General features: G+C 40.8%; 1 protein-coding gene across 1 annotated transcript; it reads right to left on the bottom strand.

The window, feature by feature from the left end:
* Positions 1-1,556: 1,556 nt before the first annotated feature.
* slc1a9 (solute carrier family 1 member 9) lies at positions 1,557-23,580 on the bottom strand. Its single transcript, XM_046035140.1, has 11 exons — positions 23,505-23,580; positions 16,649-16,807; positions 15,442-15,594; positions 13,792-14,045; positions 11,493-11,598; positions 11,182-11,308; positions 8,634-8,867; positions 7,610-7,804; positions 4,484-4,618; positions 3,877-4,312; positions 1,557-1,905 (listed from the first exon to the last, which is right to left on the bottom strand). The coding sequence occupies exons 2-11, from the start codon at positions 16,800-16,802 to the stop codon at positions 1,729-1,731; spliced, it is 1,971 nt and encodes a 656-aa protein (XP_045891096.1). The 5' UTR covers positions 16,803-16,807; positions 23,505-23,580; the 3' UTR covers positions 1,557-1,728.
* Between the last annotated feature and the right edge of the window lie 1,208 nt (positions 23,581-24,788).

Here is a 24,788-nt window from a genome sequence, read left to right as displayed (position 1 = left end):
ATGGTTGTGCGTTAAAAGCCTGGTAAAAAGGTGACCTCAACACCAAGATACTTTTCTCCCCCCGATCAGACTCACAGTTTCTCTCCTGTTGAAGGATGTTCAGACATACAGGAGCATTTAAAGTTTGGTTATGAAATGAAATCAAGACAGTAATGGAGTTATAAAAAGGAAATTACATGAGTAAACTAGGGGAAAAAACTCTCCATTTAAGCTCTTGTAGGAAAACAAAGAGCAAAAGTCTCAGGTCTTGTTTTAAGGGGCCTTCTAAGGAATGTTACACGGTGTTGCCATGGCAACATTTTTAATATCTATGTATATTAAGCTCAAAGTAAGCTTATCAATCAACAGTTTTGTCAATCAAGAGCAGTGAACTCAAAATACATCTCAGAAGTAGCTATGTAACCAGCCAGAAATCCACTATGGACCTCCACTGGACTCTTGTGAAGCTGTGCACTACCGCAGTAGTTCTCAGAGTGGGGTCCGGGGACCCGCAGGGTCCTTGAAGGGACTCCAGGGGGTCCCCAGCAAAAAGGGGAATAATTTATTATTGCTATAATTCCATCCATAAGTAACACAGTGACAGAGCATACGACTATTTTGGTTGTGGTTTTTTACACTTCATGTACACTGAACAAAATTATAAACAACACTTTTGTTTTTGCCCCCATTCTTCATGAGCTGAACTCAAAGATCTAAGACTTTCTCTACGTACACAAAAGGCCTATTTCTCTCAAATATTGTTCACAAATCTGTCAAAATCTGTGTTAGTGAGCACTTCTCCTTTGCCGAGATAATCCATCCACCTCACAGGTGTGGCATCTCAAGATGCTGATCAGACAGCATGGGTATTGCACAGGTGTGCCTTAGGCTGGCCACAATAAAAGGCCACTCGAAAATGTTTCACTGTATTGAGGGGTTCCGGGGGTCAATGGCTGTGCGAAGTTGCAGTCAGGTCGAAACCCCGATGAGGACGACGAGCATGCAGATGAGCTTCCCTGAGACGGTTCCTGTCAGTTTGAGCAGAAATTCTTTGGTTTGGCAAACCGACTGTTGCAGCAGCTGTCCGGGTGGCTGGTCTCAGACGATTTTGGAGGTGAAGATGCTGTGGAGGTCCTGGGCTGGTGTGGTTACACGTGGTCTGCTGTTGTGAGGCTGATTGGATGAGGCCGGTTGGATACCTTTGGAGACGGCTTATGGTAGAGAAACGAACATTCAATTCTGGTGGACATTCCTGCAGTCAGCATGCCAATTGCAACTTGCGACATCTGTGGCGTTGTGCTGTGTGATGGAACTGCACATTTTAAAGGGGCCTTTTATTGTGGTGAGCCTAAAGCACACCTGTGAAATACCCATGCTGTCTGATCAGCATCTTGAGATGCCACACCTGTGAGGTGGATGGATTATCTCGGCAAAGGAGAAGTGCTCACTAACGCAGATTTTGACAGATTTGTGAACAATATTTGAGAGACTTACATAGAGAAAGTCTTAGATCTTTGAGTTCAGCTCATGATGAATGGGGGCAAAAACAAAAGTGCTGCATTTAGAATTTTGTTCAGTGTAATAAAAACATCAAAAAGCCAAAATCCTATCAGATGGGCAATCCTGGGACAAAATCTTATCACATGGGGACCGTTGTCTAACTTGTGTAAGAATCACTGCACTAACGTGGGGAAAGCTGTAATAAAACGCAAACTAATTGATGGGGAAGCTTTTTGGTGGTAAAACCCATCATGGCAGGTCGCACGGTGGGATGGTGTGCCTCCGATCATAAGCAGTGTCATCACTCTCCTCGCCGTCGCTTACTTCACCCAAAACCCTCTCCTCATCCTCTTCCGTTTCGCTCTCTCGCCTTAGCCTCTCCCGTTCCCTGTCCCTCTCTCTGTAGGTGCGAGGCAGCGTGGGAATCTGTGAAGGCAACGATACGTATATGAGAACATGTAGACCATGTGGCTGATAGTGACCAAAACAAGTGAATTTTACACATGTACACATGCTAAATGTTGAAGGAATAACCCACGGTTTGGAGGGATAGGTGCTTTGAAACTCCCTTAAAAACATGTTTGTTCTTTTGTAATTGCAATTAGTATTCATCCATTACTTTACACAAATTTTACCCTTTCATCCCCCACAAAATCTGGGGGTCTCTTTGACATTTAGGCTTTCTGCAAGTTCTTAGTATCTCACTGAGAACTTTTAATGACCAAAGCAGGAGAGAACGATCTCACTGACATAAGATGAAAGTCAAATGAAGAGAATATTTTCATTTTCGGTTCATCTGCAGAACATCTTTTTGATTAATTGTGGTCTATAAAATGTCAGAAAAATGTTCGCAAAAAGTCCTTGGTGACATCATCAAATCAAATCCGTTAATAACTTTTTGTTTTTTGCTTAAAGTATAAATTATTTAAACAATTGAAAGATTATCAAATTAGTTGCAGATTCATTTACTCTCAATCAACTAATCAATTATCAGATTAATAACTCACCACTCTGAAACTCTTGCTCCAGTCTATGTTGCTAAGCTGGTAAGGGGAACATACAGCTGAACCGAAGCCGTGTTTACCGGCTTCTCACTGACCACTTCTCTGCTTCTGATTGGCTAGTAGTCCTTAACTAGGAACTGCACATGTGCAGCTCCCAACAAAGATCATGTAGAGGCAAGATGTATCACTCCATAGCTAAAACGAAGCGTTCAACACACAGGGTGAAAAGAGGAGCTGCAGCAATGTGCAGTATGACTAAAAACATGGTGTTTTTTGAAAATGTCACCCTTTCTGGTACAACCCCTAAATAAGATTTTGAACCTGAAAATGAGCATAATACCATCTCTTTAAAAGATAACTTGGTTCGTCAAGAAAGTTGCAGTTTGTCGGAAAACAGTAAAGTTACATTTAGTTTTGTGTGAATCTCGCACAATATACATCAGCAACATGTTAACACCACAATGCTAGCTAATGTTCATTGCTTGGTTGCTGCTAGCTAGGTAACTTAGCTGTATTCTACGCAGAAATATATCTCACATGATGTGTTTAATCCAACGACTCCTGGTCCTTTTATCACATCATCTACACATGTAAGTTCTTTGACGTTAACTTCAGTAACGTTAGCTTCAGTTTCTTTAGACAGCAATGATAGTGTGTAATTGGCTGCTGGATCGCATTTCAGAGGCCACCTGCTTCGAAGGGCACATGCTAAAATGTGTCCTTCAGTTCACTAAAGGTTAGTAGCAGAGACGTTTTATAGAGGAGACACGCCACTCAATCACATCCTCAATACAACTCAATGGGAAAAGCCCGTAACGGCAAAGATGTCAGTCGTATTATAGTTGTCAAACTATTTCAGTAATTTTTATCGCTGAATCTAATCATGCAATTTTTAGGTCCCGGTGACCAGTGAAAGTGCAGTTCTGGCTCTCTCCCCATTCATTCATATAGGAGCCTGGTATTTTTAGTCGGAAATAGCTGCCTGGAGGCGTTGCCAAGATGGCGGCTGACTGGCATGATTTGCCTATAAGCACTTAGTTAGTAGTGAATCATCAGATTTAGAGGGGCCTTTGGACAGACTTACCAAATGCCAAATACGTGGTTTTAAATGTGGACTGTGGGAAGGAGGTGACCCTTGAATTGGGACAGTGTCAAAACATTACATCGTAAAGCACTTGCATGGAGTACAATACAGTAAATAATAGAGCCTGGGGATACGTGGATGATTTAGGTGTCAAATGTATGTTCTCAGAACTTAACAGGTGAGTTGATCATTAGGTCAATGTCCAAAACATTGTGTATCTCTTCAAAGCAAATTCAAAGTATCATTCTATCTTAGAGGAACATGTATTCTGTAGCATTAGAACCAGAAGAAGCAGTAATTGGTATATACCTGGTTATCGTGGCTGGGCAGGGCGCAGTAGCCCGGCTCCGTCCTGTGGAGGAGGCGTGGTGAATGAGTACGGAAAGGCAGAGGGGAATGGGAGCAGACAGAGCGCGGAGAGGGAGAGCGGATGGAGCGTGGTGATGGAGATCGGATAGAACGGGACGGCGAGTAAGTGATGGATTGGGACTGGGAGAAGTGGCTGTGGTGGTTTTGTTTGGGTGGGCGAGGAGAGCGAGGTGGCAGCTCGGGCGGTTTGAAAGGGTCAACCAGGTCCATCTCTGTGAGGATCGGGGGAGGAGGGATGAAATCGAGCTCCTCCTCTGGGTGGAGCATTTGCATTTCTGCGGCGTCAAGTTCGGCAAGCTCTGCCTTCGACAAGTGGTCCACGATCCCGGCACCGAACGAGTCGCCCACCACATTGATGGAGGTACGCATTCTGTCACTGCGTGGACAAATATTATTAGAGTCAGCAAGTGAAACAGATTAGAGACTCCAAGAGCTGAACAACACCAACACCTTCATAACACCTCTTACAAACGTTGCTGTTTAAACTGAAAAAGCTCTTGAGCAGTCACCACTATTACGATCTACGCCTATCAGACACCTAACTCACAGCAGCCAGTCCACAGCGATGAGCAGACTGATGTCCTGAGTAGGCAGGCCCACAGCCGTCAGGATTAGCAGCATGGTAACCAGTCCAGCACTGGGAATACTGGCAGCTCCGACACTGGCCAGGGTGGCAGTCATACTGGGGGAGGAAAAAGAAGACAACATACCAATTTTCAGAAAGGACCTGGGAAAAATCTATGTGGTTCTAAGGCCCAGACACACTAACACTGACAGAGGTGTACTCAAACGTTACATTGCAATTGAACACACCACAAAGAATGCAGCAAACAGATATGCATTCATTTTGTAATCCAAATAAGAAAACTCAAAGACCAAAAACAAACCAGACATAGCCAAAGCTTAACTTCGCACTACTGTAAATCTGTTTAACGCGGTAAAAATTAACACTGTAAAACTTTGCTTTGCAGTGGTGTCATCCGAATGTGGAAAGGGCAGATGTGGAAATTAAAGAGAAATCACACTTCTTGGTGGAAAACATTGATTCTCTAACTTTCACCAACTGCCAAATAATAAACCCAATTAACTTGGTGTCCAAGCCCCAAAATGGATCGAATACCACATGACGCTTGAGGCTGAGCATGAGTTTCTATGATAATTATAGATGAATCTGCCTGCTGATTTATGTGTTGCGCTCTCTAGTGACCCTGCCAAACTGAATGCAGGGAATCTGAATGCAGAGATGTTGACATGGTCGGGAATGGTCTCCTGCAACAAATAAAGTTTGCCAAAATTTTCCAGCCTGAAAACACTAGTCTGAAATTGGTAATGACAGTTTTGGGATGAAAGAAATGTAACTTTTTTTTTCTCAACCTCCACAATCTGGATCTGAAAGTTCTTGTAGTTGTAGTAATTAAACCCCTAAAATTAGACTGTAAATCAACAACATTGCAATCCACAATTTTTTGCACTGTATCAGATTAAATATATAATCTAATAAAAAACAGAAGCACGTCATCAGGAAACATTATGCTGAGAGTTTCCAGCCCAGCTAGCAGGAGATCAGCGTCTCACTGCATGCAGACATCTGTCTTTAGCTGTCGGCATCCACCTTGGAATGCAAACATGAGGATTTAAAGGATGAATGATATGAAGTGAAATTAATTTCATGTATCATAGCCTTTGCTTTAGCTGGCACTACACAGCCCAGAAAATGTGCCTTTCATGATTTGCAGATTTAGTGTTTTAGATTATAATCTATATTTTAATGGCATTGCCATTACCATATTTTCAACATGTAACAGAATCTATAGACTCTTCCGGTCATATTTCTTGGCAAAAGTGGTGGAAAAGTATAATCCACAAGTGTTATTGCACATGTGTTAAAGTGAGGCAGCTTGTTTACTTCTGCCCTCAACCCAGACTCGTCATAGGAGGGTTACCACAGGTTACTTTAAAATGACAGTAGATATTTAAATGTTTTCCATTACAAAGATACATGCAGATAATTGCAGAATGTGAGATGTGATTACATTTTCATAATGTGACACATATAAAACAATAAAACCCTACTCTGCCCAAAGCATCCGCCATTTTTGAAAGTCGACAACCCTGTTTAGAACACACATTTGTATAAGATATGGTATCATTTTGTGGTTTAAAGTTGCAGAACCAGGTCATACAGCAACAACAGAACACAACAAAACAAAATATCTTACTGTTTCCTGACCTCTTTTAAGACTCAATTATTTAACGCTCAAAAGAATGTCGCCTGTCGTGACATGTCTGCAATTAGAGGAATTATAGTTGGTCCCAGATGTGACTGCAGGGCAGTTTGGACAGTGTCCTAACCCATGATGTTTGCGGCATGATGCTATTGATCTGATCTCAGTGCTCTGCATTACATCTCAATAGTTTTTGACAAGCTGCATTGCTAATTATCACCCCACTGTGAGTGGAAGATTACATGGGAGTTTCAAGAGATTTACACACCACATATGGATCTTATTTTCTAACAATTTCACCACACATGATATAATACCCACACTGAACTTTCAGAAATTAGATTGTGGAATTTGGTGGAAAACAGCCACTGATGAAAGACATACAATAAACAACTTCAAAGTGCTGAGCATCATTTGTAACCCCCAGCCACAACAAGCTGAGTCTGATCCAAGTTGACTGTTTCCAATCACACATAAATGTTGTGCTGAAACCTCAGAAATGGAAAATGAATATCTCATGAATTCCTTACTGCATTCATGGCGAATTTTAGGCTGCCATTCATCTTTGTACTTTAAAGCTGGAGAGAGCAGGACTTTTGAACGTCTGTTACATTGAACCCCTTGCCAAACAAGTTTACATCACCAGCAGGCAAATCTCCTTGTATTTGCAGTATACTGGATTTTTAAAATCTGCTGTCTATGTCAACATTCCTGTGCTAGTGCAGTGGTAATGATGTGTTTTACGCCAACCAGCAATGATTGGTAAAATACAGCTGAAGGGGGGAGTAATGGTAGCGATGGAGTAGGCTACATGGCGGAGGCATAAGTCATGAGTATACGTCAGTGTTTGTTTAATTACTATCACTGGCAGAAAGGGAGACAAAAGTTCTGTGCTGTAGGTTTAAAGTACACCACCTTAAAATTAAATAAATATATCTTTAGAACTTTGTTTACTCTCCTAGTCAATCAAGTTAAAACAATATGAATAGTTAAGATGGTTAGTTAAAACTATGTTTAATATTTGTAACTACACTAAGCACAAAACAGCCAATCAAAACCTACTATATCTGAGCTTCACTGTACAGAATGACGTATGTCCAGAGTTTGACACTAGACACATGTTTTCACATTCTTCTGCTGGAGGGGGACCTTTTCTGAGCTCACTTTATTCCTCGGTTTAACATGTGTATACATGTACGAGCAGGATTTTGTAAAATCACAACTAGATTGGAAGCCAATCATGGTTCAATATGCAACTTACACAAGTGTGATGTGAAAACTTTAAACCTCCAGGTCGAGAACACGTAGTGTTCGACATCTCAGGGTTTGGGAACCACTGATTTAAGGTGTTTTTAATGAAACTCTGCAGTTTAAAGTGTCAATGTGTGCCACTTTGTAAGGAAACGTCACGAGGTATGTGTGCGGAGACCATCCACCATGTGTCTTACCTGACAGTGACGATCTGTCCGCTATCAAGGGTGATGTCATTCATCTGGGCAATAAAGATGGCTGCCACAGCCTCATACAGTGCAGTGCCGTCCATATTAATGGTGGCACCTATGGGCAGCACGAAGCGAGTCACGCGCTTATCAATCTTCAGATTTTCCTCCAGGCAGCGGAAGGTGACGGGTAACGTCCCTGCACTGAGAACAGAAGGCCTCAAAAGATGAGTGAATTATAGAACAAAAAGAAAGGTGCAGATGTACAAAGAACAAGAGCAAAGTTTCTGCTGAAGGTAATGCAATAGGTTGACAGGTGGTGAAAGACAAAAGTGCAGAGGTGAGGACAGAGGTGAGGGGGTAAAGTTGAATTAGAGACAAAAAAAAAGCAATAGAAATTTGAGTCGGCTGACAGCCTCCTCCTAACAGCTGGCATAGGACACTGTTGCAATCCTCTGACATGTGAATTAAAGGAATTTGATTCCCGGCCCTGCTAAGCTCGGGTCATAATATAATTACAGAAAACGTTGATAGGATTACCCATATTCACTAAAGCCTCAGTAATGTGCCAAAATGACAGTTGGTTTCAGCACCAATGCAGAGTCCCGGGAAGGCCGAGCCAGGCAGGATACAGCAAGGCCAGTGGTTACTACTAATCCTAAGGCTTAGATATTACAACACAGGATCTGTCTGACATGGACTTGTCTATGATAGCCTGTGCTTACACACATTTGGCTCTGCTGTCCTGATTTGTCAGTTAATTCACGTAAATACAGAATTTTGCCTTTAGCCCTTTCTGATTTAACTCAAATAGCTGAAAGCGAGCACCAGGCTCCTCCGATCAATCATAGTAACTACAGCAGCTGCTCGTGGAATTGATGTCGTAAAGGAAACATGTGACACACATGTGTTAACATATGCCCAAACAGAGAACCTTCACACACACACAAACACACACACACACACACACACACACACACACACACACACACACACACACACACACACACACACCTCCAGCAGGCTTCCCTACCTGCTAGCAGTGCCCAAAGCTGTGATCCAAGCCTGGAAGATTCCAGAGTAGAAAGTGAAGGGGCTTTTTCTGGTGATAGCGAAGAATATAGCAGGTAGTATCAAGCCGCCGTGGATCACCAGGCCCACCATGACAGTCACCATGTACATACCCAGCTGCCTGGCGACCACCTCCAGGTCTCCGATGGCCGCAATCTTCCCCGCAATCAGAGAGGCAATGCCAACAGGAGAATACCTAAGCACAGAGTTGGGAAGAATTAGTATATCTCTATATACTAATATGTATATTTTTCTGTTTTTTAACACTGCATCAGGCAGAGTGTAAATCAATCTACATTTTCCTGCTTACAATCTCTTCTTATATGAACAGCTCTGCTGTGATGTATTTATTGTGGTATATAAATAACACTGCCTTGCCTTAGACGATTCCTATAGAAAAAAAGCCATTATGTTATTATAATTATTATTAGAATTTGCGTTCCGGTAACTTGCATTTGTTATCTGTACCTATGGTCCCTACAGAGCTCGGTAAGAGGGCCTTTAGTTATGCTGCTCCATCCACCTGGAACACATTGCAGACTGATTTGCAGTTGAGAAATCTGATCTCTTTTGGTGAATTTAATACCTCATGAAAGACTTGGAAGAAGATGCTATTAACTGTTGTCACTGCTTTTAAAAATAACTAAATCCTTTAAACTTACAGTATGTACAAATTGTACTTTTAAGTAGTCTAATGTTGTTTATGTGTCTTAAGAATTATTAAATGTCCTGTGTTGTTGTGTGTGTGCTTGGTGTTCGTATTTGTAACTGTGCTTTGTCAATATGCTGCTATTTTGGCCAGGTCTCTCTTGAAAAATCTCAATGAGATCATCTGGTTGAATAAAACTAAAAACTAAAAAGTATTCCTAGAGCCGAATCTGTAATGTAAGACAAGGAAAAACAAATCTTCACATTTAGGAAGCTGGGACCATTAACTAATTGTTATTTGTGCTTGAAAAATTACTTAAACAATTAACTGATTGTCCACTAATCGTCTAATTCTTCCAGCACTAATGTATTTAAAATGAATAATGTTTTAAAAAATAATCTTCAATTGTCACAGAGGTCTGAAGAATTTCCTCAGTCAGACATTAATGCTTGAAAACTGAAAATCAAAGTTGTGGGCGAGTTGCTGCTGACTTTCTCCTTAATGTTTTCACCCTGCTGCTAAATTTGTCGCAAAATTCTCATAACTTTCATTTTAGATCCTAAAAAGCACACTGTCCTCATTTCTATTTGTATAAAAGTTGAATATAGAGGTGGAAGGATATGAGCTGAAAGGATCTTGGTCAATAAAGAGAAAATTCATCATCAACTATTTTGATAATCTATTGAATGCATTTAGTAGTTTAAGACTAGTTCTGCCACAAAACGACAATTCAATTATGTGTTAAGTGTGAAAACACATAATCAATCTTTATTCACTGTCAAAGGAGCACTTTTCACTATGACAGGACATGACACATTCTTGGATCTCTGGTTTCTAGCTTTGGAGAGCAGTTGTTCCCATTTATGAATACACGGCTGTGGGACATATGAATTAAATTTCCCTTTAAGCCGTTCATGGTCCAAATCAAAGCGTCTCCCATCTCGACAGCGCCATGCTCTCTCAGGTCAGCTGCGTGCTGAACCCCAGCCTGGCATTCAGTGACAGTTGTTTGGTGGAGTATACCGTGTATATGATTTGATGGATGTGTTCCTTGTATGATACGTGTTTTTGTATACACAGGACTCACAGTGTTTGGCTGGCTCCATAGGTCCATGAGTAATCTGTTTATACTGTGTGAGTGATACGAACAAGGACACAATTCCTTTGGTGTCCAGCTGCATGTGTAGATGGCCTGGGAGAGCTGCAAGACAAGCATCGTGCTGTTTTTCTTCCAACCGCCTACCCTGCACCCCCCTTCCCTTCCCGTCCCCACTCTGAGTGCCACTACACTCTCTTTCTCTGTGTGACTAGCCAAGGTCCTGCGAAGCCTCAAGGAGTGCACTGCTCTCTGAAGAAATGCTCTCACACGCATCTTTCCACATCTCTCTGTCCCTCCCACCCGCATCTGCTTTCTGCTCTGCTGCCAAGTGGCTCCTCTGCCGTCGGTGGATCCATTACATTTTGGAGATCTTCCACCCGGCTCCCCTGGGAGCCCACAACATTGTTCTGGGCCCCGGCTCCTGCTACTCCCCAGCATACCACAGACTGCAGCATGTGTGCCAGGGAAACCCTCTGTCTTTTTCTTTCCATCTGTCAGTGTCCTTCACTAACACACTTTCTCCCTTTTCCTCTTCCTTTCTCTCCTATCTGACTCTTTGACATTAGACACTGCTGCTTGTTCCCAGAATTTGTATCACGTACACACTCTTTGCCTTATTCATCACTGTCACTGACGTCTGTGTGTGGTATCTCCAGAATGTCAAAGCAATGCAGCCGCTGGCCCATGTGAGCAAAAACAGAGACACATGTTGTGCAAGTTTGCAAACTCACAAATACACACAGGGAAAAACAAGACACTGACCACATGATCATGGAAACCATCGTCATGATAATCTCGTTGAGGATGTTGAAGAAGTCGCACATGACCTTCCCTCGCTCGCCCATCCTGCCCATGCAGATCCCAAAGGTGATGAAGAAGCCAATCAAGCCTTGAGGAGGACACAAATCAGCATGTGACTGGAAACTGCAACATGCAGTGGAGTAAAGTACCGTAGTTATCAATGCAAACAATCATCAGGAAAATCCAAATGAAATGTGATGAGACGATTGGACAACATAAAGCTTCAAACCTTTCAAGAAAACAGTGTAATATCAGCTCTTTCATCAACTCACCGAGGACGTTCATGCCCCATTTGTATTCCAGTTTCTTCTTGTTGACTAAGATGGGCTCAGTTTGGTTTGGTGCTGAGACTGGCACCTTTTTCAGCACAGTCTGAGCCTGGAGGGAGAAGCAAACCACATTAAGATTGATGAGTGGTTCAGACAATAACTGAAATGCAAAACACTGATTTTGCAACTCGTATTGAGCAAACAAAAGCTTGGCAGCAGCACAATAATATGTTTAAAGAAAAGGCAAAACAGGAGACAAGAGATTCTCACATAAAGACAACAAAAAAGAGGTGAAGGACATGTCCTTCCAGCAAAAGCAATTATGTCGTTTATGACTTCAATGAATCCCTGATGAGTGCACACAAAAGATGCAGTAAAACAGAGACGCAGACAGAAAAGAGAGAGATGTGAAGAAGGGAATAAAGAACTGAATACCACGGGGAGAAAAAGTAGAGTCTATAAGCTGGTGCTCAGCAGTGCTGCCTTTCCACCAGCAGATGACTTACTGTTAATAAATAAATGTTATAAGGATCTAGCATTGCAGATGTAAAGAGATTAGCAGTAGCAGAAGGGCTGACCCTCACCCAGTCCAGCACAGACAACTTCTTCTAATCATTCAGACACATACGCATAATAGAGAGAAGACGAAAGACAGGATTTGGACAGAAGAAGGCAACTGTCCCATCGTGAATGAGACCTGGATTATTGTTTAAAAATGATCAGCTGAGATAAACAGTAGCCGTCTACTGGATCATCCCATCCTATCCGAAATTAGCCGTTTTGATGCAGCTGGCTTTTCATGTGGAAAATTACAATCTTATTTTTCAGTTGGTATTCAAAACAAATACATACATGTGGATCATTTCCAGAATCTCGCCTTTTGCTGTATTATTATTCCTTTAATGAATATATTCATCACTCAACCGAAGTTTCAAACATTTTTGTTATTTAATAATCTAGAAGAACAGTTTTAGATATAAAATGTCCCAAAAAATTTGAAATTCCAGTGATATTGTATTTTATCTTCCTTCTTTTGTCGAAACAACTGTGAAAAAACAGCAAAATATATTTAAATTGCAATGGTATAAATACATAATGAACAAGCATTTAAAAAGTTGCCAACACCAAATATTTGGTATATAACTTCACAAATGACAATTTGCTCAAATAATATATAATTATACATGGATTAAGTAAAACTTAAAGTTAAATCTTTAACTGGTTAATTACACAAGTTAAACTTCTAGGACTGTGCATGAACAGAAGGCAGCCTTGGCCTTTTGATCCTCTTGTAGTCAAATGATGCTTTCACTCACTCCTGACACATGTAGAAAACATTGTGTATGGAGTTTGGAGGACAGCCAGATTCTCCCGAGAATCACATCAGTCGTTAACAAGTCTCTGTAGTTCTTTCATTCTGTCAGACTGCACAGTTAATACCTTGTACAGACTTCAACTTTGGCCTTTTCAGGGTCACATAAAGGGCTCTTTCCAACATTTAGTGCTACTTTAAAATATCAAAATCGGGATTATAATTGCTTTTTTACAAACAAATCTCACTTCAAGGTCCATTTAGTAGCTGTTATGTAGCTTTAGATCAGTGGTTCCCAAACATTTTTGCTTGTGAACCAATAACATGAAGCAACATCTACTTGCAACCCTCCATGACAAGCTGTATGTCTTTGAGACATGAGCAGCTGAATAAAAGAGGGAATTTCAATTATTTGTTCTACTTTGTTGAGGAATGAAGAAATGAAACATCACAGTGTTTCCCCCCCAACAAGGTAAAGACTGGAGAAGTCTGAAAGATAAACATTATATAGGAGAATTTGCATTTTAAAAATGTCCTATAGAAGAATTATCTCACATCTCCCTGTGGGGGTCTCAAACCCACAGGTTGGAACCACTACTTTATAGCAATTTTCTTAACTAGGTTACAAGTTGCTTAACAGAAAATGAAAATAAAACAGATAAAACAGCGCAGATAAAGAACAGATCATATCACATGATCTTCATTAGCACATAGTTTGGTCAGTTGATATGGAATTGCAGATGGTCAAATAGACCAAGGTTGAGTGCTGCAGATTCCATTGTGGGAGTTACACAAAAAGAATATCAGTCATGCTGGAAGTGGAAAGCAATAACTGACTGAATAACTAACTTTTATTAAAAGACCAGCATTGGCCAAACAACCTTTCCTTTCTCCATCCCATATCTGTAACATTTGTATTTTGATGCATACAACCAGTCTGCGCACCAGAGCAATAGTTCCAAATATATACGTTTCAGATGCTGAGGCTACCTGTTGGATGCAGGCCTGCACCAGATTCTCAGGGAAGAGGTTTCTGATGAGGTCGAGGAAGGCGTCCATACTGCTGACCTCCTGGCTCTTCTGGGTTGTGCTTGACGGGCCTCCCCTCAGCTTGGGGTTCCCCGGATGGATTCCCAACACCAGGATGACCCCGAGGATGGCAGCGATTACAGTGGTGGACATGTAGTACACCATGGCTCTGCTACCCATCCTGCCACTGGAGCGGGCGTCTAGACCAGCCAGTCCTGAAGGAGAAAGATGACCATCAGTGTTTTCACTCAAATCTATACACCATGTAGTGTGAATGCAACTGGATTTAAATCTGTACTTAATACACTAACTTCAGAACATTAACTTGTGTACAGTTGTATACAGTAACATTTACTGTATTTACGTAGTTTGAAATCTTGTACAGTTAGTTACAGTTAATGTTTAGAGTATAATATACTTACAGCATGTTAGCATTTAGCATGCAATTTCTGCATTATTCTGAAAGCACAGGTGAGGCTGATCAGTTTCTCAATAAACTGATGGATGTATTCAGTTCAGTTCAGCCCTTAGCCAGGGAATCAAGATGCTAATTGCTAATGTATGTACAGTTATCATACATTAACATGCTGAAATTTAGCGTGTAACATTTTGATTTTAGTTTTATATCATGGACAGTTAACATGGCAATATGCAAATATTAAGCATCTTGGTATAACATGCCTACAGCAGCTGTGCATCTAGCATGCAATGTTAGCATTACTGTCAAAGTGCAGGCTGAAAGGCTTCAGTACTTTGTTTTAGAGGTATCTCATCGTGAACCAAAGAGCTAAAAAGTGGAAAATGTAACTGGTGAGTGGTGCTTTGAAAAGTCATAAGGATTGATCCTCCGGGAATCACGAATATCCAATATTTGTAGACATATTACACTTTAAAAGAAAACACTAGCCTGACAAACCAACCAACATTACTTCCAGTTTAGAGGAAATATTTTAATTGTCAGATTATATTGTTTTGGGTTTTGTATGTTTTATTTTGTTAACCTCTTTTGCTTGTGTCTGTGGTTACTTCCTGCCCTCTGTGTTTGTTTTTCCTTGTGTCATTTATTTATTCGTTCTGTGTTTTCTGTTGTTATTTTTTTTGTTACTTACCTCTGCTATCATTTCTGCTCATTTCACTTCCTGCTATTGTGTTCCCACTTGTTTGATTATTTGTTTATTATTTCCACCTGTGTCTTGTTAATCACCTCCCCCTTGCATACTTAGGTGTCTTCCCATTGTCTTTGTTCTTTGTCAAGCGTCTCTGCCTGTCTCCTGTGCCTGTTTTGGATTTATTTTGGATTTTGCCTGTTTCCTGTACCCATGTTTTGGGATTTATTTTGGACTTTAGATAATTGCTTGTACCAGTTTAGATTGTGTTTGCCTTGTTTTGGACTCTAGCCTGCCTCTACATCATGTAAGCCTGTTCACCATTGAGTTTTCTTAATAAAAACTAAAAGCTGCATCTGCTCCGCCTGCGTGTCCTGCTTTTGGGTCAGAATCCCTGCTTTGCCTGCTCCTTGCTTGACTCAACCTAACAACCTGTGCACATTGGCATATGCTTACTGTACATTGCTTATTTGTCTATGCTTGCATGTGTGTGTAAGTGACACACCTGTGATAAGGCTAGAGATGATGAGAGGCAGGATGAGCATCTTCAGCATTCTCATGAGGATTTCTCCAGGGAAAGAAACCATAGTGAGGGCAGAGCTGTCTGTCACCATCATGTACCGCAGCAGCATCCCAAGCGCAACTCCCATAACAACACCTGAGGAGAGGAAAAGTTAGGAAGTGGTAGTGGCACAATGGATAAGACTATGCCTTTGAAGTTAAAAGACCCAGGTTCAATCCCCCACTGTGACCCATCCACCAATGTGTCCCTGAGCAAGGCACTTAACCCCTCGTTGCTCCAGAGGTGTGTGACCTCTGACATATATAGCATATTAATTGTAAGTCGCTTTGGATAAAAGCATCAGCTAAATGTAGGAGAATGTGTTTAATTTTCTGGAATGAATCTGTATTGTTTTTGTAGCAAATACATTTTGCATATTTTGCAAATTAATTTAAAAGGTCCCCTTTCGTCATAGAGTGGCGCATTAGTTTGGGTTACAGCAGCGAGTTTTAGAGCGCCATGATGGTGTGAATATTATAGATTCTTAAAAATCCTGAATAACCACTAATGTGTACTTGGTTAGATGTAAAGATAACAAAATTTTGTACAAAATATTAGCACCAAAAAATATCTAAAACTCTCCACCATATGTTGATAGACCATCAGTTTAGTTTATTGTGGACTCATTGGCCTTCTTCTCTTCCCCCCAAAAAGTGTTGTTTTACATCTGACATGTAATAGACCTCTGACAAATGAGAACCGTCTACTGTAATGTAAACAGGCTTAAATTGGGGTTTAAAACTGGGTGACAAATGACAAAAATAACACACTTTGTGGGAGCTTTTTTTGACAAAAAACACAGCCTGCAGAAACATACCAAAGTATTTAGAGAGGCACACTAAAAACAACAACAAGCCTAAGATGTCTCATGGGAAAATGAGTCCGTACATTTAGAATTGTGCGTGGTAATATCTGCTGCAGTTGTTTTTTATAACAACAATGCTAACCTCAAATTCAATTATATTCAATTGTCAAAAAAATGTGGGTGTGTGGGATGTCAACTAAAAACTGAGATTAGGTTTGTTTCTTTAAATGGTTATTCTAAAGTCTTTTTCTATTTTTAACAACAACCACAATCTAGCTTTCACAAGCTGATTGGCTGCAGTTAAACACAGAATAATATCATGAGAGTTTCTGGGTCCATGCATACCCAGAACAGTGAGTCCCAGTAGCAGGTTGTGGGTGTTGCGGCTGCAGTAGCCAGCATCTTTATACGCAACTTCTGTGTTATCATCTTGCTGGTTTTCTTCTTTCTCCTTCACCTTGTTTGTGTTGGACTGGTTGGCTGTCGACTGGTTTGTCATCCTGCCTGTGGAGACAGCGGGAGAGATGAGTGTAGAAGAATACATGCTTCAACATAATTCAGCCGGCCTGCATAGTATTCAGTGTTGGTTGATGATGCACCCTTAGCTCTTAAACTGATTTGTCAAATGTGAAGACACTGGAATGTTTATAGACTATCTTAACAAAGCATTATTCTCCTGTGGCTCCTGAGGACTCACATTGTTACCATTCTGGATGGCTGACTCTTTTCTTAAAAGGGGATTAGGAACAACCAGCGTTACCTGCCATTCACTCACACAACAAGAATTTCCTTTGAGTATTTAGTAAGGGTTACTTAGGGAAGTAAAGAAGCATGGCTGCAGGCAACCCAAACACAGCAGGCAATGGCCAAACAGGACATGAAGAAACATCTCAAGAGATGTAATCTGTAATCGCCCTCTAAATGGAAAAGGCAGAAACTGCCAAAATCTAAATACAACACAATAGGGAGTCACTAATAAAGGAAGAGATATAGCCGAAGAGTGCAGTTAAGAATGAATCAGCTAGGAGTCATGAGATGTGGCCCCTGGTTGTCTGATCATCTGTTACTGATGTGTCTGACAATTACAGGCCTGGACAAGGACTAATTACTTAATGGCTAAATCTGAACTGGAAATGTACATGAAAGAACAAGACTACAGGCCACAGTCATGCTAGTGGCTGTGGGTAACCTTAGGAACAATGCTGTTTTAAGCTAAATGCTAACGTTAGCATGCTCAAAATGACAATGCTGACATGCTCATTTTTGGAAGGCATAGGCTACAATGTTCACCATCAGTTTTTGTGTGTTATCATGTTAACATTAGCTAATTAGTACAGCGGAGACCGATGGGAATTAATTTGCAGGTATTTGGTCATAAACCAGAGTACTGTATTTTGATGCACACAACCGTAGTACCAAATTTAAATTTTGACCTGATGATGGTGTTGAATGTTTGCGCCAAATGTTATGGCCATGTGCCAACTTTTCATCTACTGGTTGTTTGAGATATTTCACTCGAAGGTCAAGGTATACATTATCTGGGAACTATTATTATGTGCACTTGACAATTTTGTGCCAGATATTTCATTGGATAAGTGAAAGTTTCGACGTGCTGGTGGTGCTAGACGAAAAGTCAGCGAATCACAAAAGTAATTTTGATTCATCCTCTTTTTTAGTTATTGAGATATTTCACACACAAACAAAAAAAATCCACCTCATGGTGGCACTAGATTAAAAGTCAGGGTACGATCCAACGTCATCAATAATCATACTCTCGGGACCATGAAAGTTTGTATAAGATTGGTAGACCGACCAGCTAACATTGCCATGCCTAGAGCCACAGTGCTAGCATTGCTAGTTGAAAGTAACCCTAAAAACATTTCACTTCTTTATAAACACCTGTCAAGTGTTAATAATTACCAATCAAGTCTATTTTAGCTCCTGTACATCACCACAGAATTGTTGGAATGGATGAAATCAAATTTTCCTCCAAGGCAGAGTCATCAACTTCAACACAATGAAAGAGTCAACGAGTAAGAATGTGTCCGTGGTCCAATAACACATTTCAACTCAGCGGAGAAAAGACCCCACTGCCACCATCTCTAAACATTAATCGTATATAAACACATCTGGAGAGCAGCGCAGCCATGCCAAATCCTAGTTAGAAGTATGAATGTCACATTTACAAACAGTCAGACTCAGAGAGACAATTGCAATCAGACATGATTATAATTCATCAGCTGAGTGGATGGCATTTTTTGCAGCCGTAGGATTACAGTTGTACACATTCACCAAAGTACAGTAGACAAGGGTGAGGACAAAATAATGTTACCTACTAGTTGGTCTGCTCTGACGCTTTCACATCCACTCTCATCACTGGCCATATCTCTGCTGCTTTCTAGTTTCAACAGTGCCAGACCACGCACAAAGTCGGATTGCCAGTGTGATCTGAAATTGTATATTTTGGGGGCAGAGAATGTCCGGCTAAGTTTCAATTGCAAAGATATAATCCTCAGTGAAAAGATGAGGGGGAGGGTGTTCCACTGTTGTAGCATTCACAAATCCTCTTCAATCCTTATGTCAGTCTGAGCATGAACATTGTTTGGTAACGACAGTGGACCACATACGCAGTCTAACGGGGTGAAATCAGGGGAAACCATCCTCCCAGCCTTTTAATTGAACAATGAACTCATGGACAAGAGTTCATTTTAGCATCATAACGTTAACTCCAGGTTTGGTGATTGTCATTTTTTAAATCACCAAGGGGATTAGACCTTTTCGATTCCTGTAACCTTGTAACCTTGTAATCAAGCTAGGACAAAGGCTGGTTTGCTTAGTTTTTCTGTGATGACGTGTACTTCCCACTATACATGTGTAAGGTAATTTAATCAGCAGTTACATGTGTTACACTGAAAATAAGGATGATTGTCTTACTCCCCGGTGGTGAAAGCTGGATATAAAACCTTTGTTCCCTGAGCAGGTCAAATGGGGGCCCTGAAATAATGAAACAACAGCATGTGTCCTGCGAGGAGGGCGGCGCTGAGGAGTATAAGCTGCATGGACATACTCAAGGACCTGAAGCAGCAAATCTGTCTTCCTTTCCCAAAAGAGAGATTATTTTCCTGCTCCAGGAAATGTCAGGGCTGCCTCGAGACGCAACATAGCTGGCCTCTAGGAATCAGCACTTACTGGGCTCTCCTGGTGGCTCTGTTCAACTGAGGAAAACAGAAACTATTTACAACCTTGTTGGGTTGAATTTGACTCCTAAGATTCTAATATCTTGCCTGAAAAGCACTTACCAAAGCACAGTTTATAGGGAACACAATAAACAGACGCTGATCAGAGTATCAAAGCAACAGCCAGGAGAGGAATGACTGTCTGTAGACATGCCTGTTACATCATATTACAGCTCAGCATCCCTAATAAAACACAGCAATTCAAGTCAGCGGATTCAGCTTTTTCAGGCAGCTTACAGTAAATCCTGGATTTCTTAGCAACATGACACAAGTATTACTACTCTGCCAGGTAGGCTGCAGGCCAGGAGGCATTCTGCTTTGAAGGGAAGCCTAGGCTTTGCAAACACATGTTCGTGATGAAAGCTGAAGAACAAGGGTGAAGGTAGAGGGACTTCAAAGTGAGTCTCGCTCAGCCCAAAGAAACAAGGATGTAACTCCTACAGGTATGGTAGTCGTGGCGGAGCTGTTTACATGCCCTCATGGTCTAAATAGAGCCACAAGACAGAAAGTCTCCCACAGTAACTTTCACAGTAATGGCGACTGGATAAACATCAGCGTCCTTAATGTAAATACACTTGTAGTCCATTAGATGTGTGATGATGACCTATGCAGTCGTTGATAACCCTCACAATCAGTCTCCACATGCAGTCATGTACTCACAAAACATCTTCTTAATCGTCATGGTTTCCAGGACGGGCTGCGATGTCAGAATGAGTTTAATCTCCCAGAAGAGCAGGCTGTGATTACTGTAAATGAGCCCAAGCTGCTAGTAGATGAAGGTGCACATACTATCAGAGCAGGACACGACAAACTATCTCAGTACTCGTTTCAGTCCTGGTGTCACGGTCTCATCAGTTTTAACCCCCCTTTTCCTCGTATGCACTTAGTGTCTTCCACATTAATGATCCAACCAGGTCTCCAGCCAATCACCGAAGTTGATTCAAGAGATCTAGATGCATGTTGGCTATACATTCAAGTTATAACTCCCCCCTCCCTCCCAATCTGTCTGCCCGCCTGTGATTTTAACTTAGACATTACAGTAAGTTTCAATCCATCTTGACTTATTTATCATATGCTGAAATGATTGATTGATTTGACAGGGAAAAAATCTGCAATTGTTAATAATTTCAATAATTTTTCAAGCAAAAATGGTGAAAAAATGCATAAAATTATCTTTTCTATCTTATCATGTGAGATTGTTTGCTGTTTGTTTTTGTCATATTTCATTGTAAACTCAATATCTTTGGGTTTTGGACTTTTGACTTATGGTCGTTTTTAACAATTCTTTTGATGTTTCAAAGACTAAACGATTATTTTGAAAACTTATCTGCAGATTAATAGCTGAAAATAATTCTTTGTTGCAGCTGTAAAAATTATTTTTCCACAATTAAAGAACATGGAATTAATGGAACTTGAACATCCAGAATGGGATCGTTTCATGACAGCATACAAACCAAGAGAGTGGTTTCCCATCATATCATGCCACTGAAATGGTAATATGTCCATAACAGTAAAAAAAACTTGACTTCATTGATTTTATATAGTTTATTATATTTACAGATCAACACTAACATGTAGATTCACTCAAAATCTACGTGTGTGTATAAACACACACAATATTGACATACAGTATATTGTATAAAAGGCATCTTTATGTGTGTGTGTGTGTGTGTTTCTAACTGTGTGCCAGTGACTGTGTGTCTCAGGGGATTATTTCCAATGGCTGATTGTTTGGTGTGAGCTTTGCAAAGGGATCGAGATATAATCCCCTCCCCTCCCCGGCCCTCCATCCTACCCTTGTTCAACAGAGGCAGATGAGGATGATCACTGCAGCACTACGATGGTATCAAACACACGTATACATCCGAGCATGAATCCATATGAGAATTTAGGTGTACAGTCATCTTGACCAGAACAATATCAGTACTACCATGAAACCATGAAATGTACTGTCCCCTTTCACAAATCAGGTGGTGCCGCACTGACAGATGCCAACTTCTTCTAATTTTTATTTTGAGAAATTACAAAACATGTATTCCAAAAACACTACACTCTTTTAGTTTTCCAAGCTGTCACAAGAGTTCACACCACTCACAAGTATTTTCCCAGCTAGAAGTAGCACTTATTAAACTTTACATCATCGTCGCATGATAAACAGCAATACTACTCAAAAGGCAATTTTAGTTACAGTTACAGATATTATGCAATCTGGAATCAGCAATTATTTTCTTTATAATTAGTTTACAGTGTGTGGTGAACAGGTTCCTTTCAGATCAGGTTTCAGGTTGATGAAATATTTTCTAATCTAAAAAATCTCTGAGCAAACTTGCTCTGATGTTTTATTCATAAAAATACCAATTAATTTTTAGGTAAATAATAAACATGTAACTTATGGCCAAATCTGCGTTTTCTGCTCTGTGAATGTCTCTCCTTCCACAGAAACACATTTTATGTCAATATCAATAATGACAAAGAAACAGAAGTAGACACTCTGTCGCCTTCACACACACACACACTGAGTACATATGAGTATCCATGCAGTTCAAAGCAGAGCTGTACTTAATTCCTTAAACATATGCACAACTGCCATCAAACACGTGTCCAGTACATGACTTTACCATATTGCTACAGCAGGAGGGTTAATGGTGTGTATTAACTGTCTCAGTAAAGGTCAGTGTCAGTCACATCTGTCCTGGAGTCAGTCCATCAGTGGTTGGATATGACCAGACATGGGTCAATGCATGTCCTCATTTGACATGTTTTAACATCTTATGAGGAATTTCTGACTCAATGTTTGACAAAAACCAGGAAAGCAAGTTTTAGTGTAATGGGAAAAAATGTCCATTACAAATTGCAGGAGCTCAATGTGACATCTTTAAATGTCACAGCACACCCTTAATTCAAATCAGTAAATGTTACAAATTTATTTGTAAAACAGTCCAAAACCAAAATATATTTATCTAACAACAATATAAAACTGATAAGAGGAAAACCCTGACATATGAGAAGCTCATAAACTACTTAAACAATGAATTATCAAAGATTTTTGGGTTCATTTTATGTTGATCAACTAATCGATTATGCGACTTAACGTTTTTGTGTTAAATAGATGTCTGGCAAAGAGCAAAAGGAAGGACACAGCCAGAAACCGTCAGGGAAAAGGTTTATGTGTGATTGTCAGTACTGTGTGGTCATGGAGTGTGAATGACAGAAAACACTTGTGTGTGTGTGTGTGTGTGTCCACACATGTCAAGCACAAGCCCTCCCTCCCCTCCTCTCTCTGACGATAATCTCAGTGTATTAATCTGTTGTTTGAACTCCTTAAGCACAGACTATCACATCTGCTCTCTTCACCCTTGTAAAGCTCTGCTATTTATAAACTATCTCTTTCTCTCTTCTTTTCCTTTTTGATCTGTTGTTGCAATCTCTCTATCGTTCCACACTCCAGAAGGACTGAATTTCACTAAACTCATTCTCTCCGTACTGTAAATCCATCTTCTCATTTGGCCAACAGACGTCTTGGAAACTCCTTATTCCAGCTTTGAATCTCTCTCTCTGATTCCCTTCTCTCTGACAACAGAGAGCGTGCTAAAACAATGCTGATAACTGATAAGATATAAGTCCCGCATGTTTAAACACCAGATTTAAAAAGTGGAAATCACTACTGCAGTTAAAAAACATAATTAACTTAACGTTCATTCAAGATCATCACAAACAAACATGAAACACAGGCAAAGTATCTCTGAAGTTACAATACATCAATTCATCCTTGCCCCTAGGGAAAAATAAATGCACATCAAGCCAATAATCATGAATGATTGAGCCCTAAACAATCAAAGACACCAAACAGTCAAAGTAACCCTGTCAAATCTGACAAACAGTCTGAACTCGCTGTATGTGTCAGCAGTGAATTAATGGGAGCGTGCTGAGGGGAAAAACAACAACAAGGAGGCGACCAGGCTTACCTGCTGTGTGTCGCTGTCTCCTATCCAACAAGAGCGAGGCATCGGGAGAGACACGGGAGAGAGGAGAGATGTGGAGATGAAGAGGGGACGGGAGGCAAAGTCACAGTCTTTGCGTCATCTCAGAAAATTTGCAGATTAATACAACAGCTTGGTGCTCTGTGCCCCCATGCACTCCATCTCACCCTCCCCCTCCTCCCCTCCCTCCCTTATTTCTCCCTTGTTCACTCACTTCCTCTCCATCACAGGTTTCTTTTTTTTGTTGCCGTATTTAAACTGTTATCAGGAGAGGGAGGTTGGAAACTCTGTGATACTCGCCCCCAGAAAGTTGGTCTTAAATAATTTCAGAGATTTTTTGTGCAGAAAGTCTCCTCTCTACAATCATGATTACCCTCCCTTCCACAGGAGGGCGCTATGACTCTGCACTGAGTGGAGATCTCTGTACAGTAGCTTCCCTCAGAGGGATCCTTTGACAGATATCTGTGTCAGACATTGAGGCCTCAAAGTGGCCCATGGAGGCCCATGGGTGGAGCTGCTACATACTACACATACAAGAGTCCAGTTTTTTCCATGAGTCATGACACCGTATCAATACACAGAATTAGAAATAAACTGATCAGGTTTGTCATACCAGAGACGCTGTAGCAGGAAGAATGCAGGACTATGACTGGGTTTTATGAGGGGGCCAGGATTGATTTATGAGCGTTGCTTCTCAACTGTCAACTACGATGTTGTATGACAACGTGACTCTTCAGACATCAGACAGTCTGACTCCGTTGAAGCCTTTAATGCAAACTTAAAACTCATCTTTTCTCCTTCAGTAAGTTGCTTATTCTTTGATTATTTCAGGCCTTGTATCTGTTAACACTCTCCTTCCAGGGGGTCGGTCTCAATCTCATTGAATCTATTAAGTCAGGAATTATAGTCAAGAGTCCTGTTGGTGCCTCTCTCCAGATGTTTTGGATCTGGATTCCCGTCCTCCAGGAGATTCAACCTCATCTCTCTCTCCCTCTTTTGTGTGTTTGTTTCTTTTAATCCTATCCATGTGACTGGTGTGCTTGAGTTTTACCTCCTGTGTGTTTATGTCACCTGTCCTCTAAATGGTGGTGGAGGTTGTGTGGCTCAGATCTGTATGGCGACACCTGGAAGTTGCTCAACGTCCTCCTGGATCTATATTCTTCTATAATTTTGTCATCTGACAGTCAATACTGTGATTTTACTATGTTGGTCTATCCCGTACACATCTTCACATGTCTGTCCGTCATGGAAAAAGCCCCCCCCCCCCCC

Source organism: Micropterus dolomieu, linkage group LG02 (genome assembly GCF_021292245.1).
Source record: "Micropterus dolomieu isolate WLL.071019.BEF.003 ecotype Adirondacks linkage group LG02, ASM2129224v1, whole genome shotgun sequence".
NCBI classification, from domain to species: Eukaryota; Metazoa; Chordata; class Actinopteri; order Centrarchiformes; family Centrarchidae; genus Micropterus; species Micropterus dolomieu.
The sequence above is the reverse complement of the archived record's forward strand: the minus strand, read 5'-3'. Positions and strand labels throughout refer to the sequence as shown.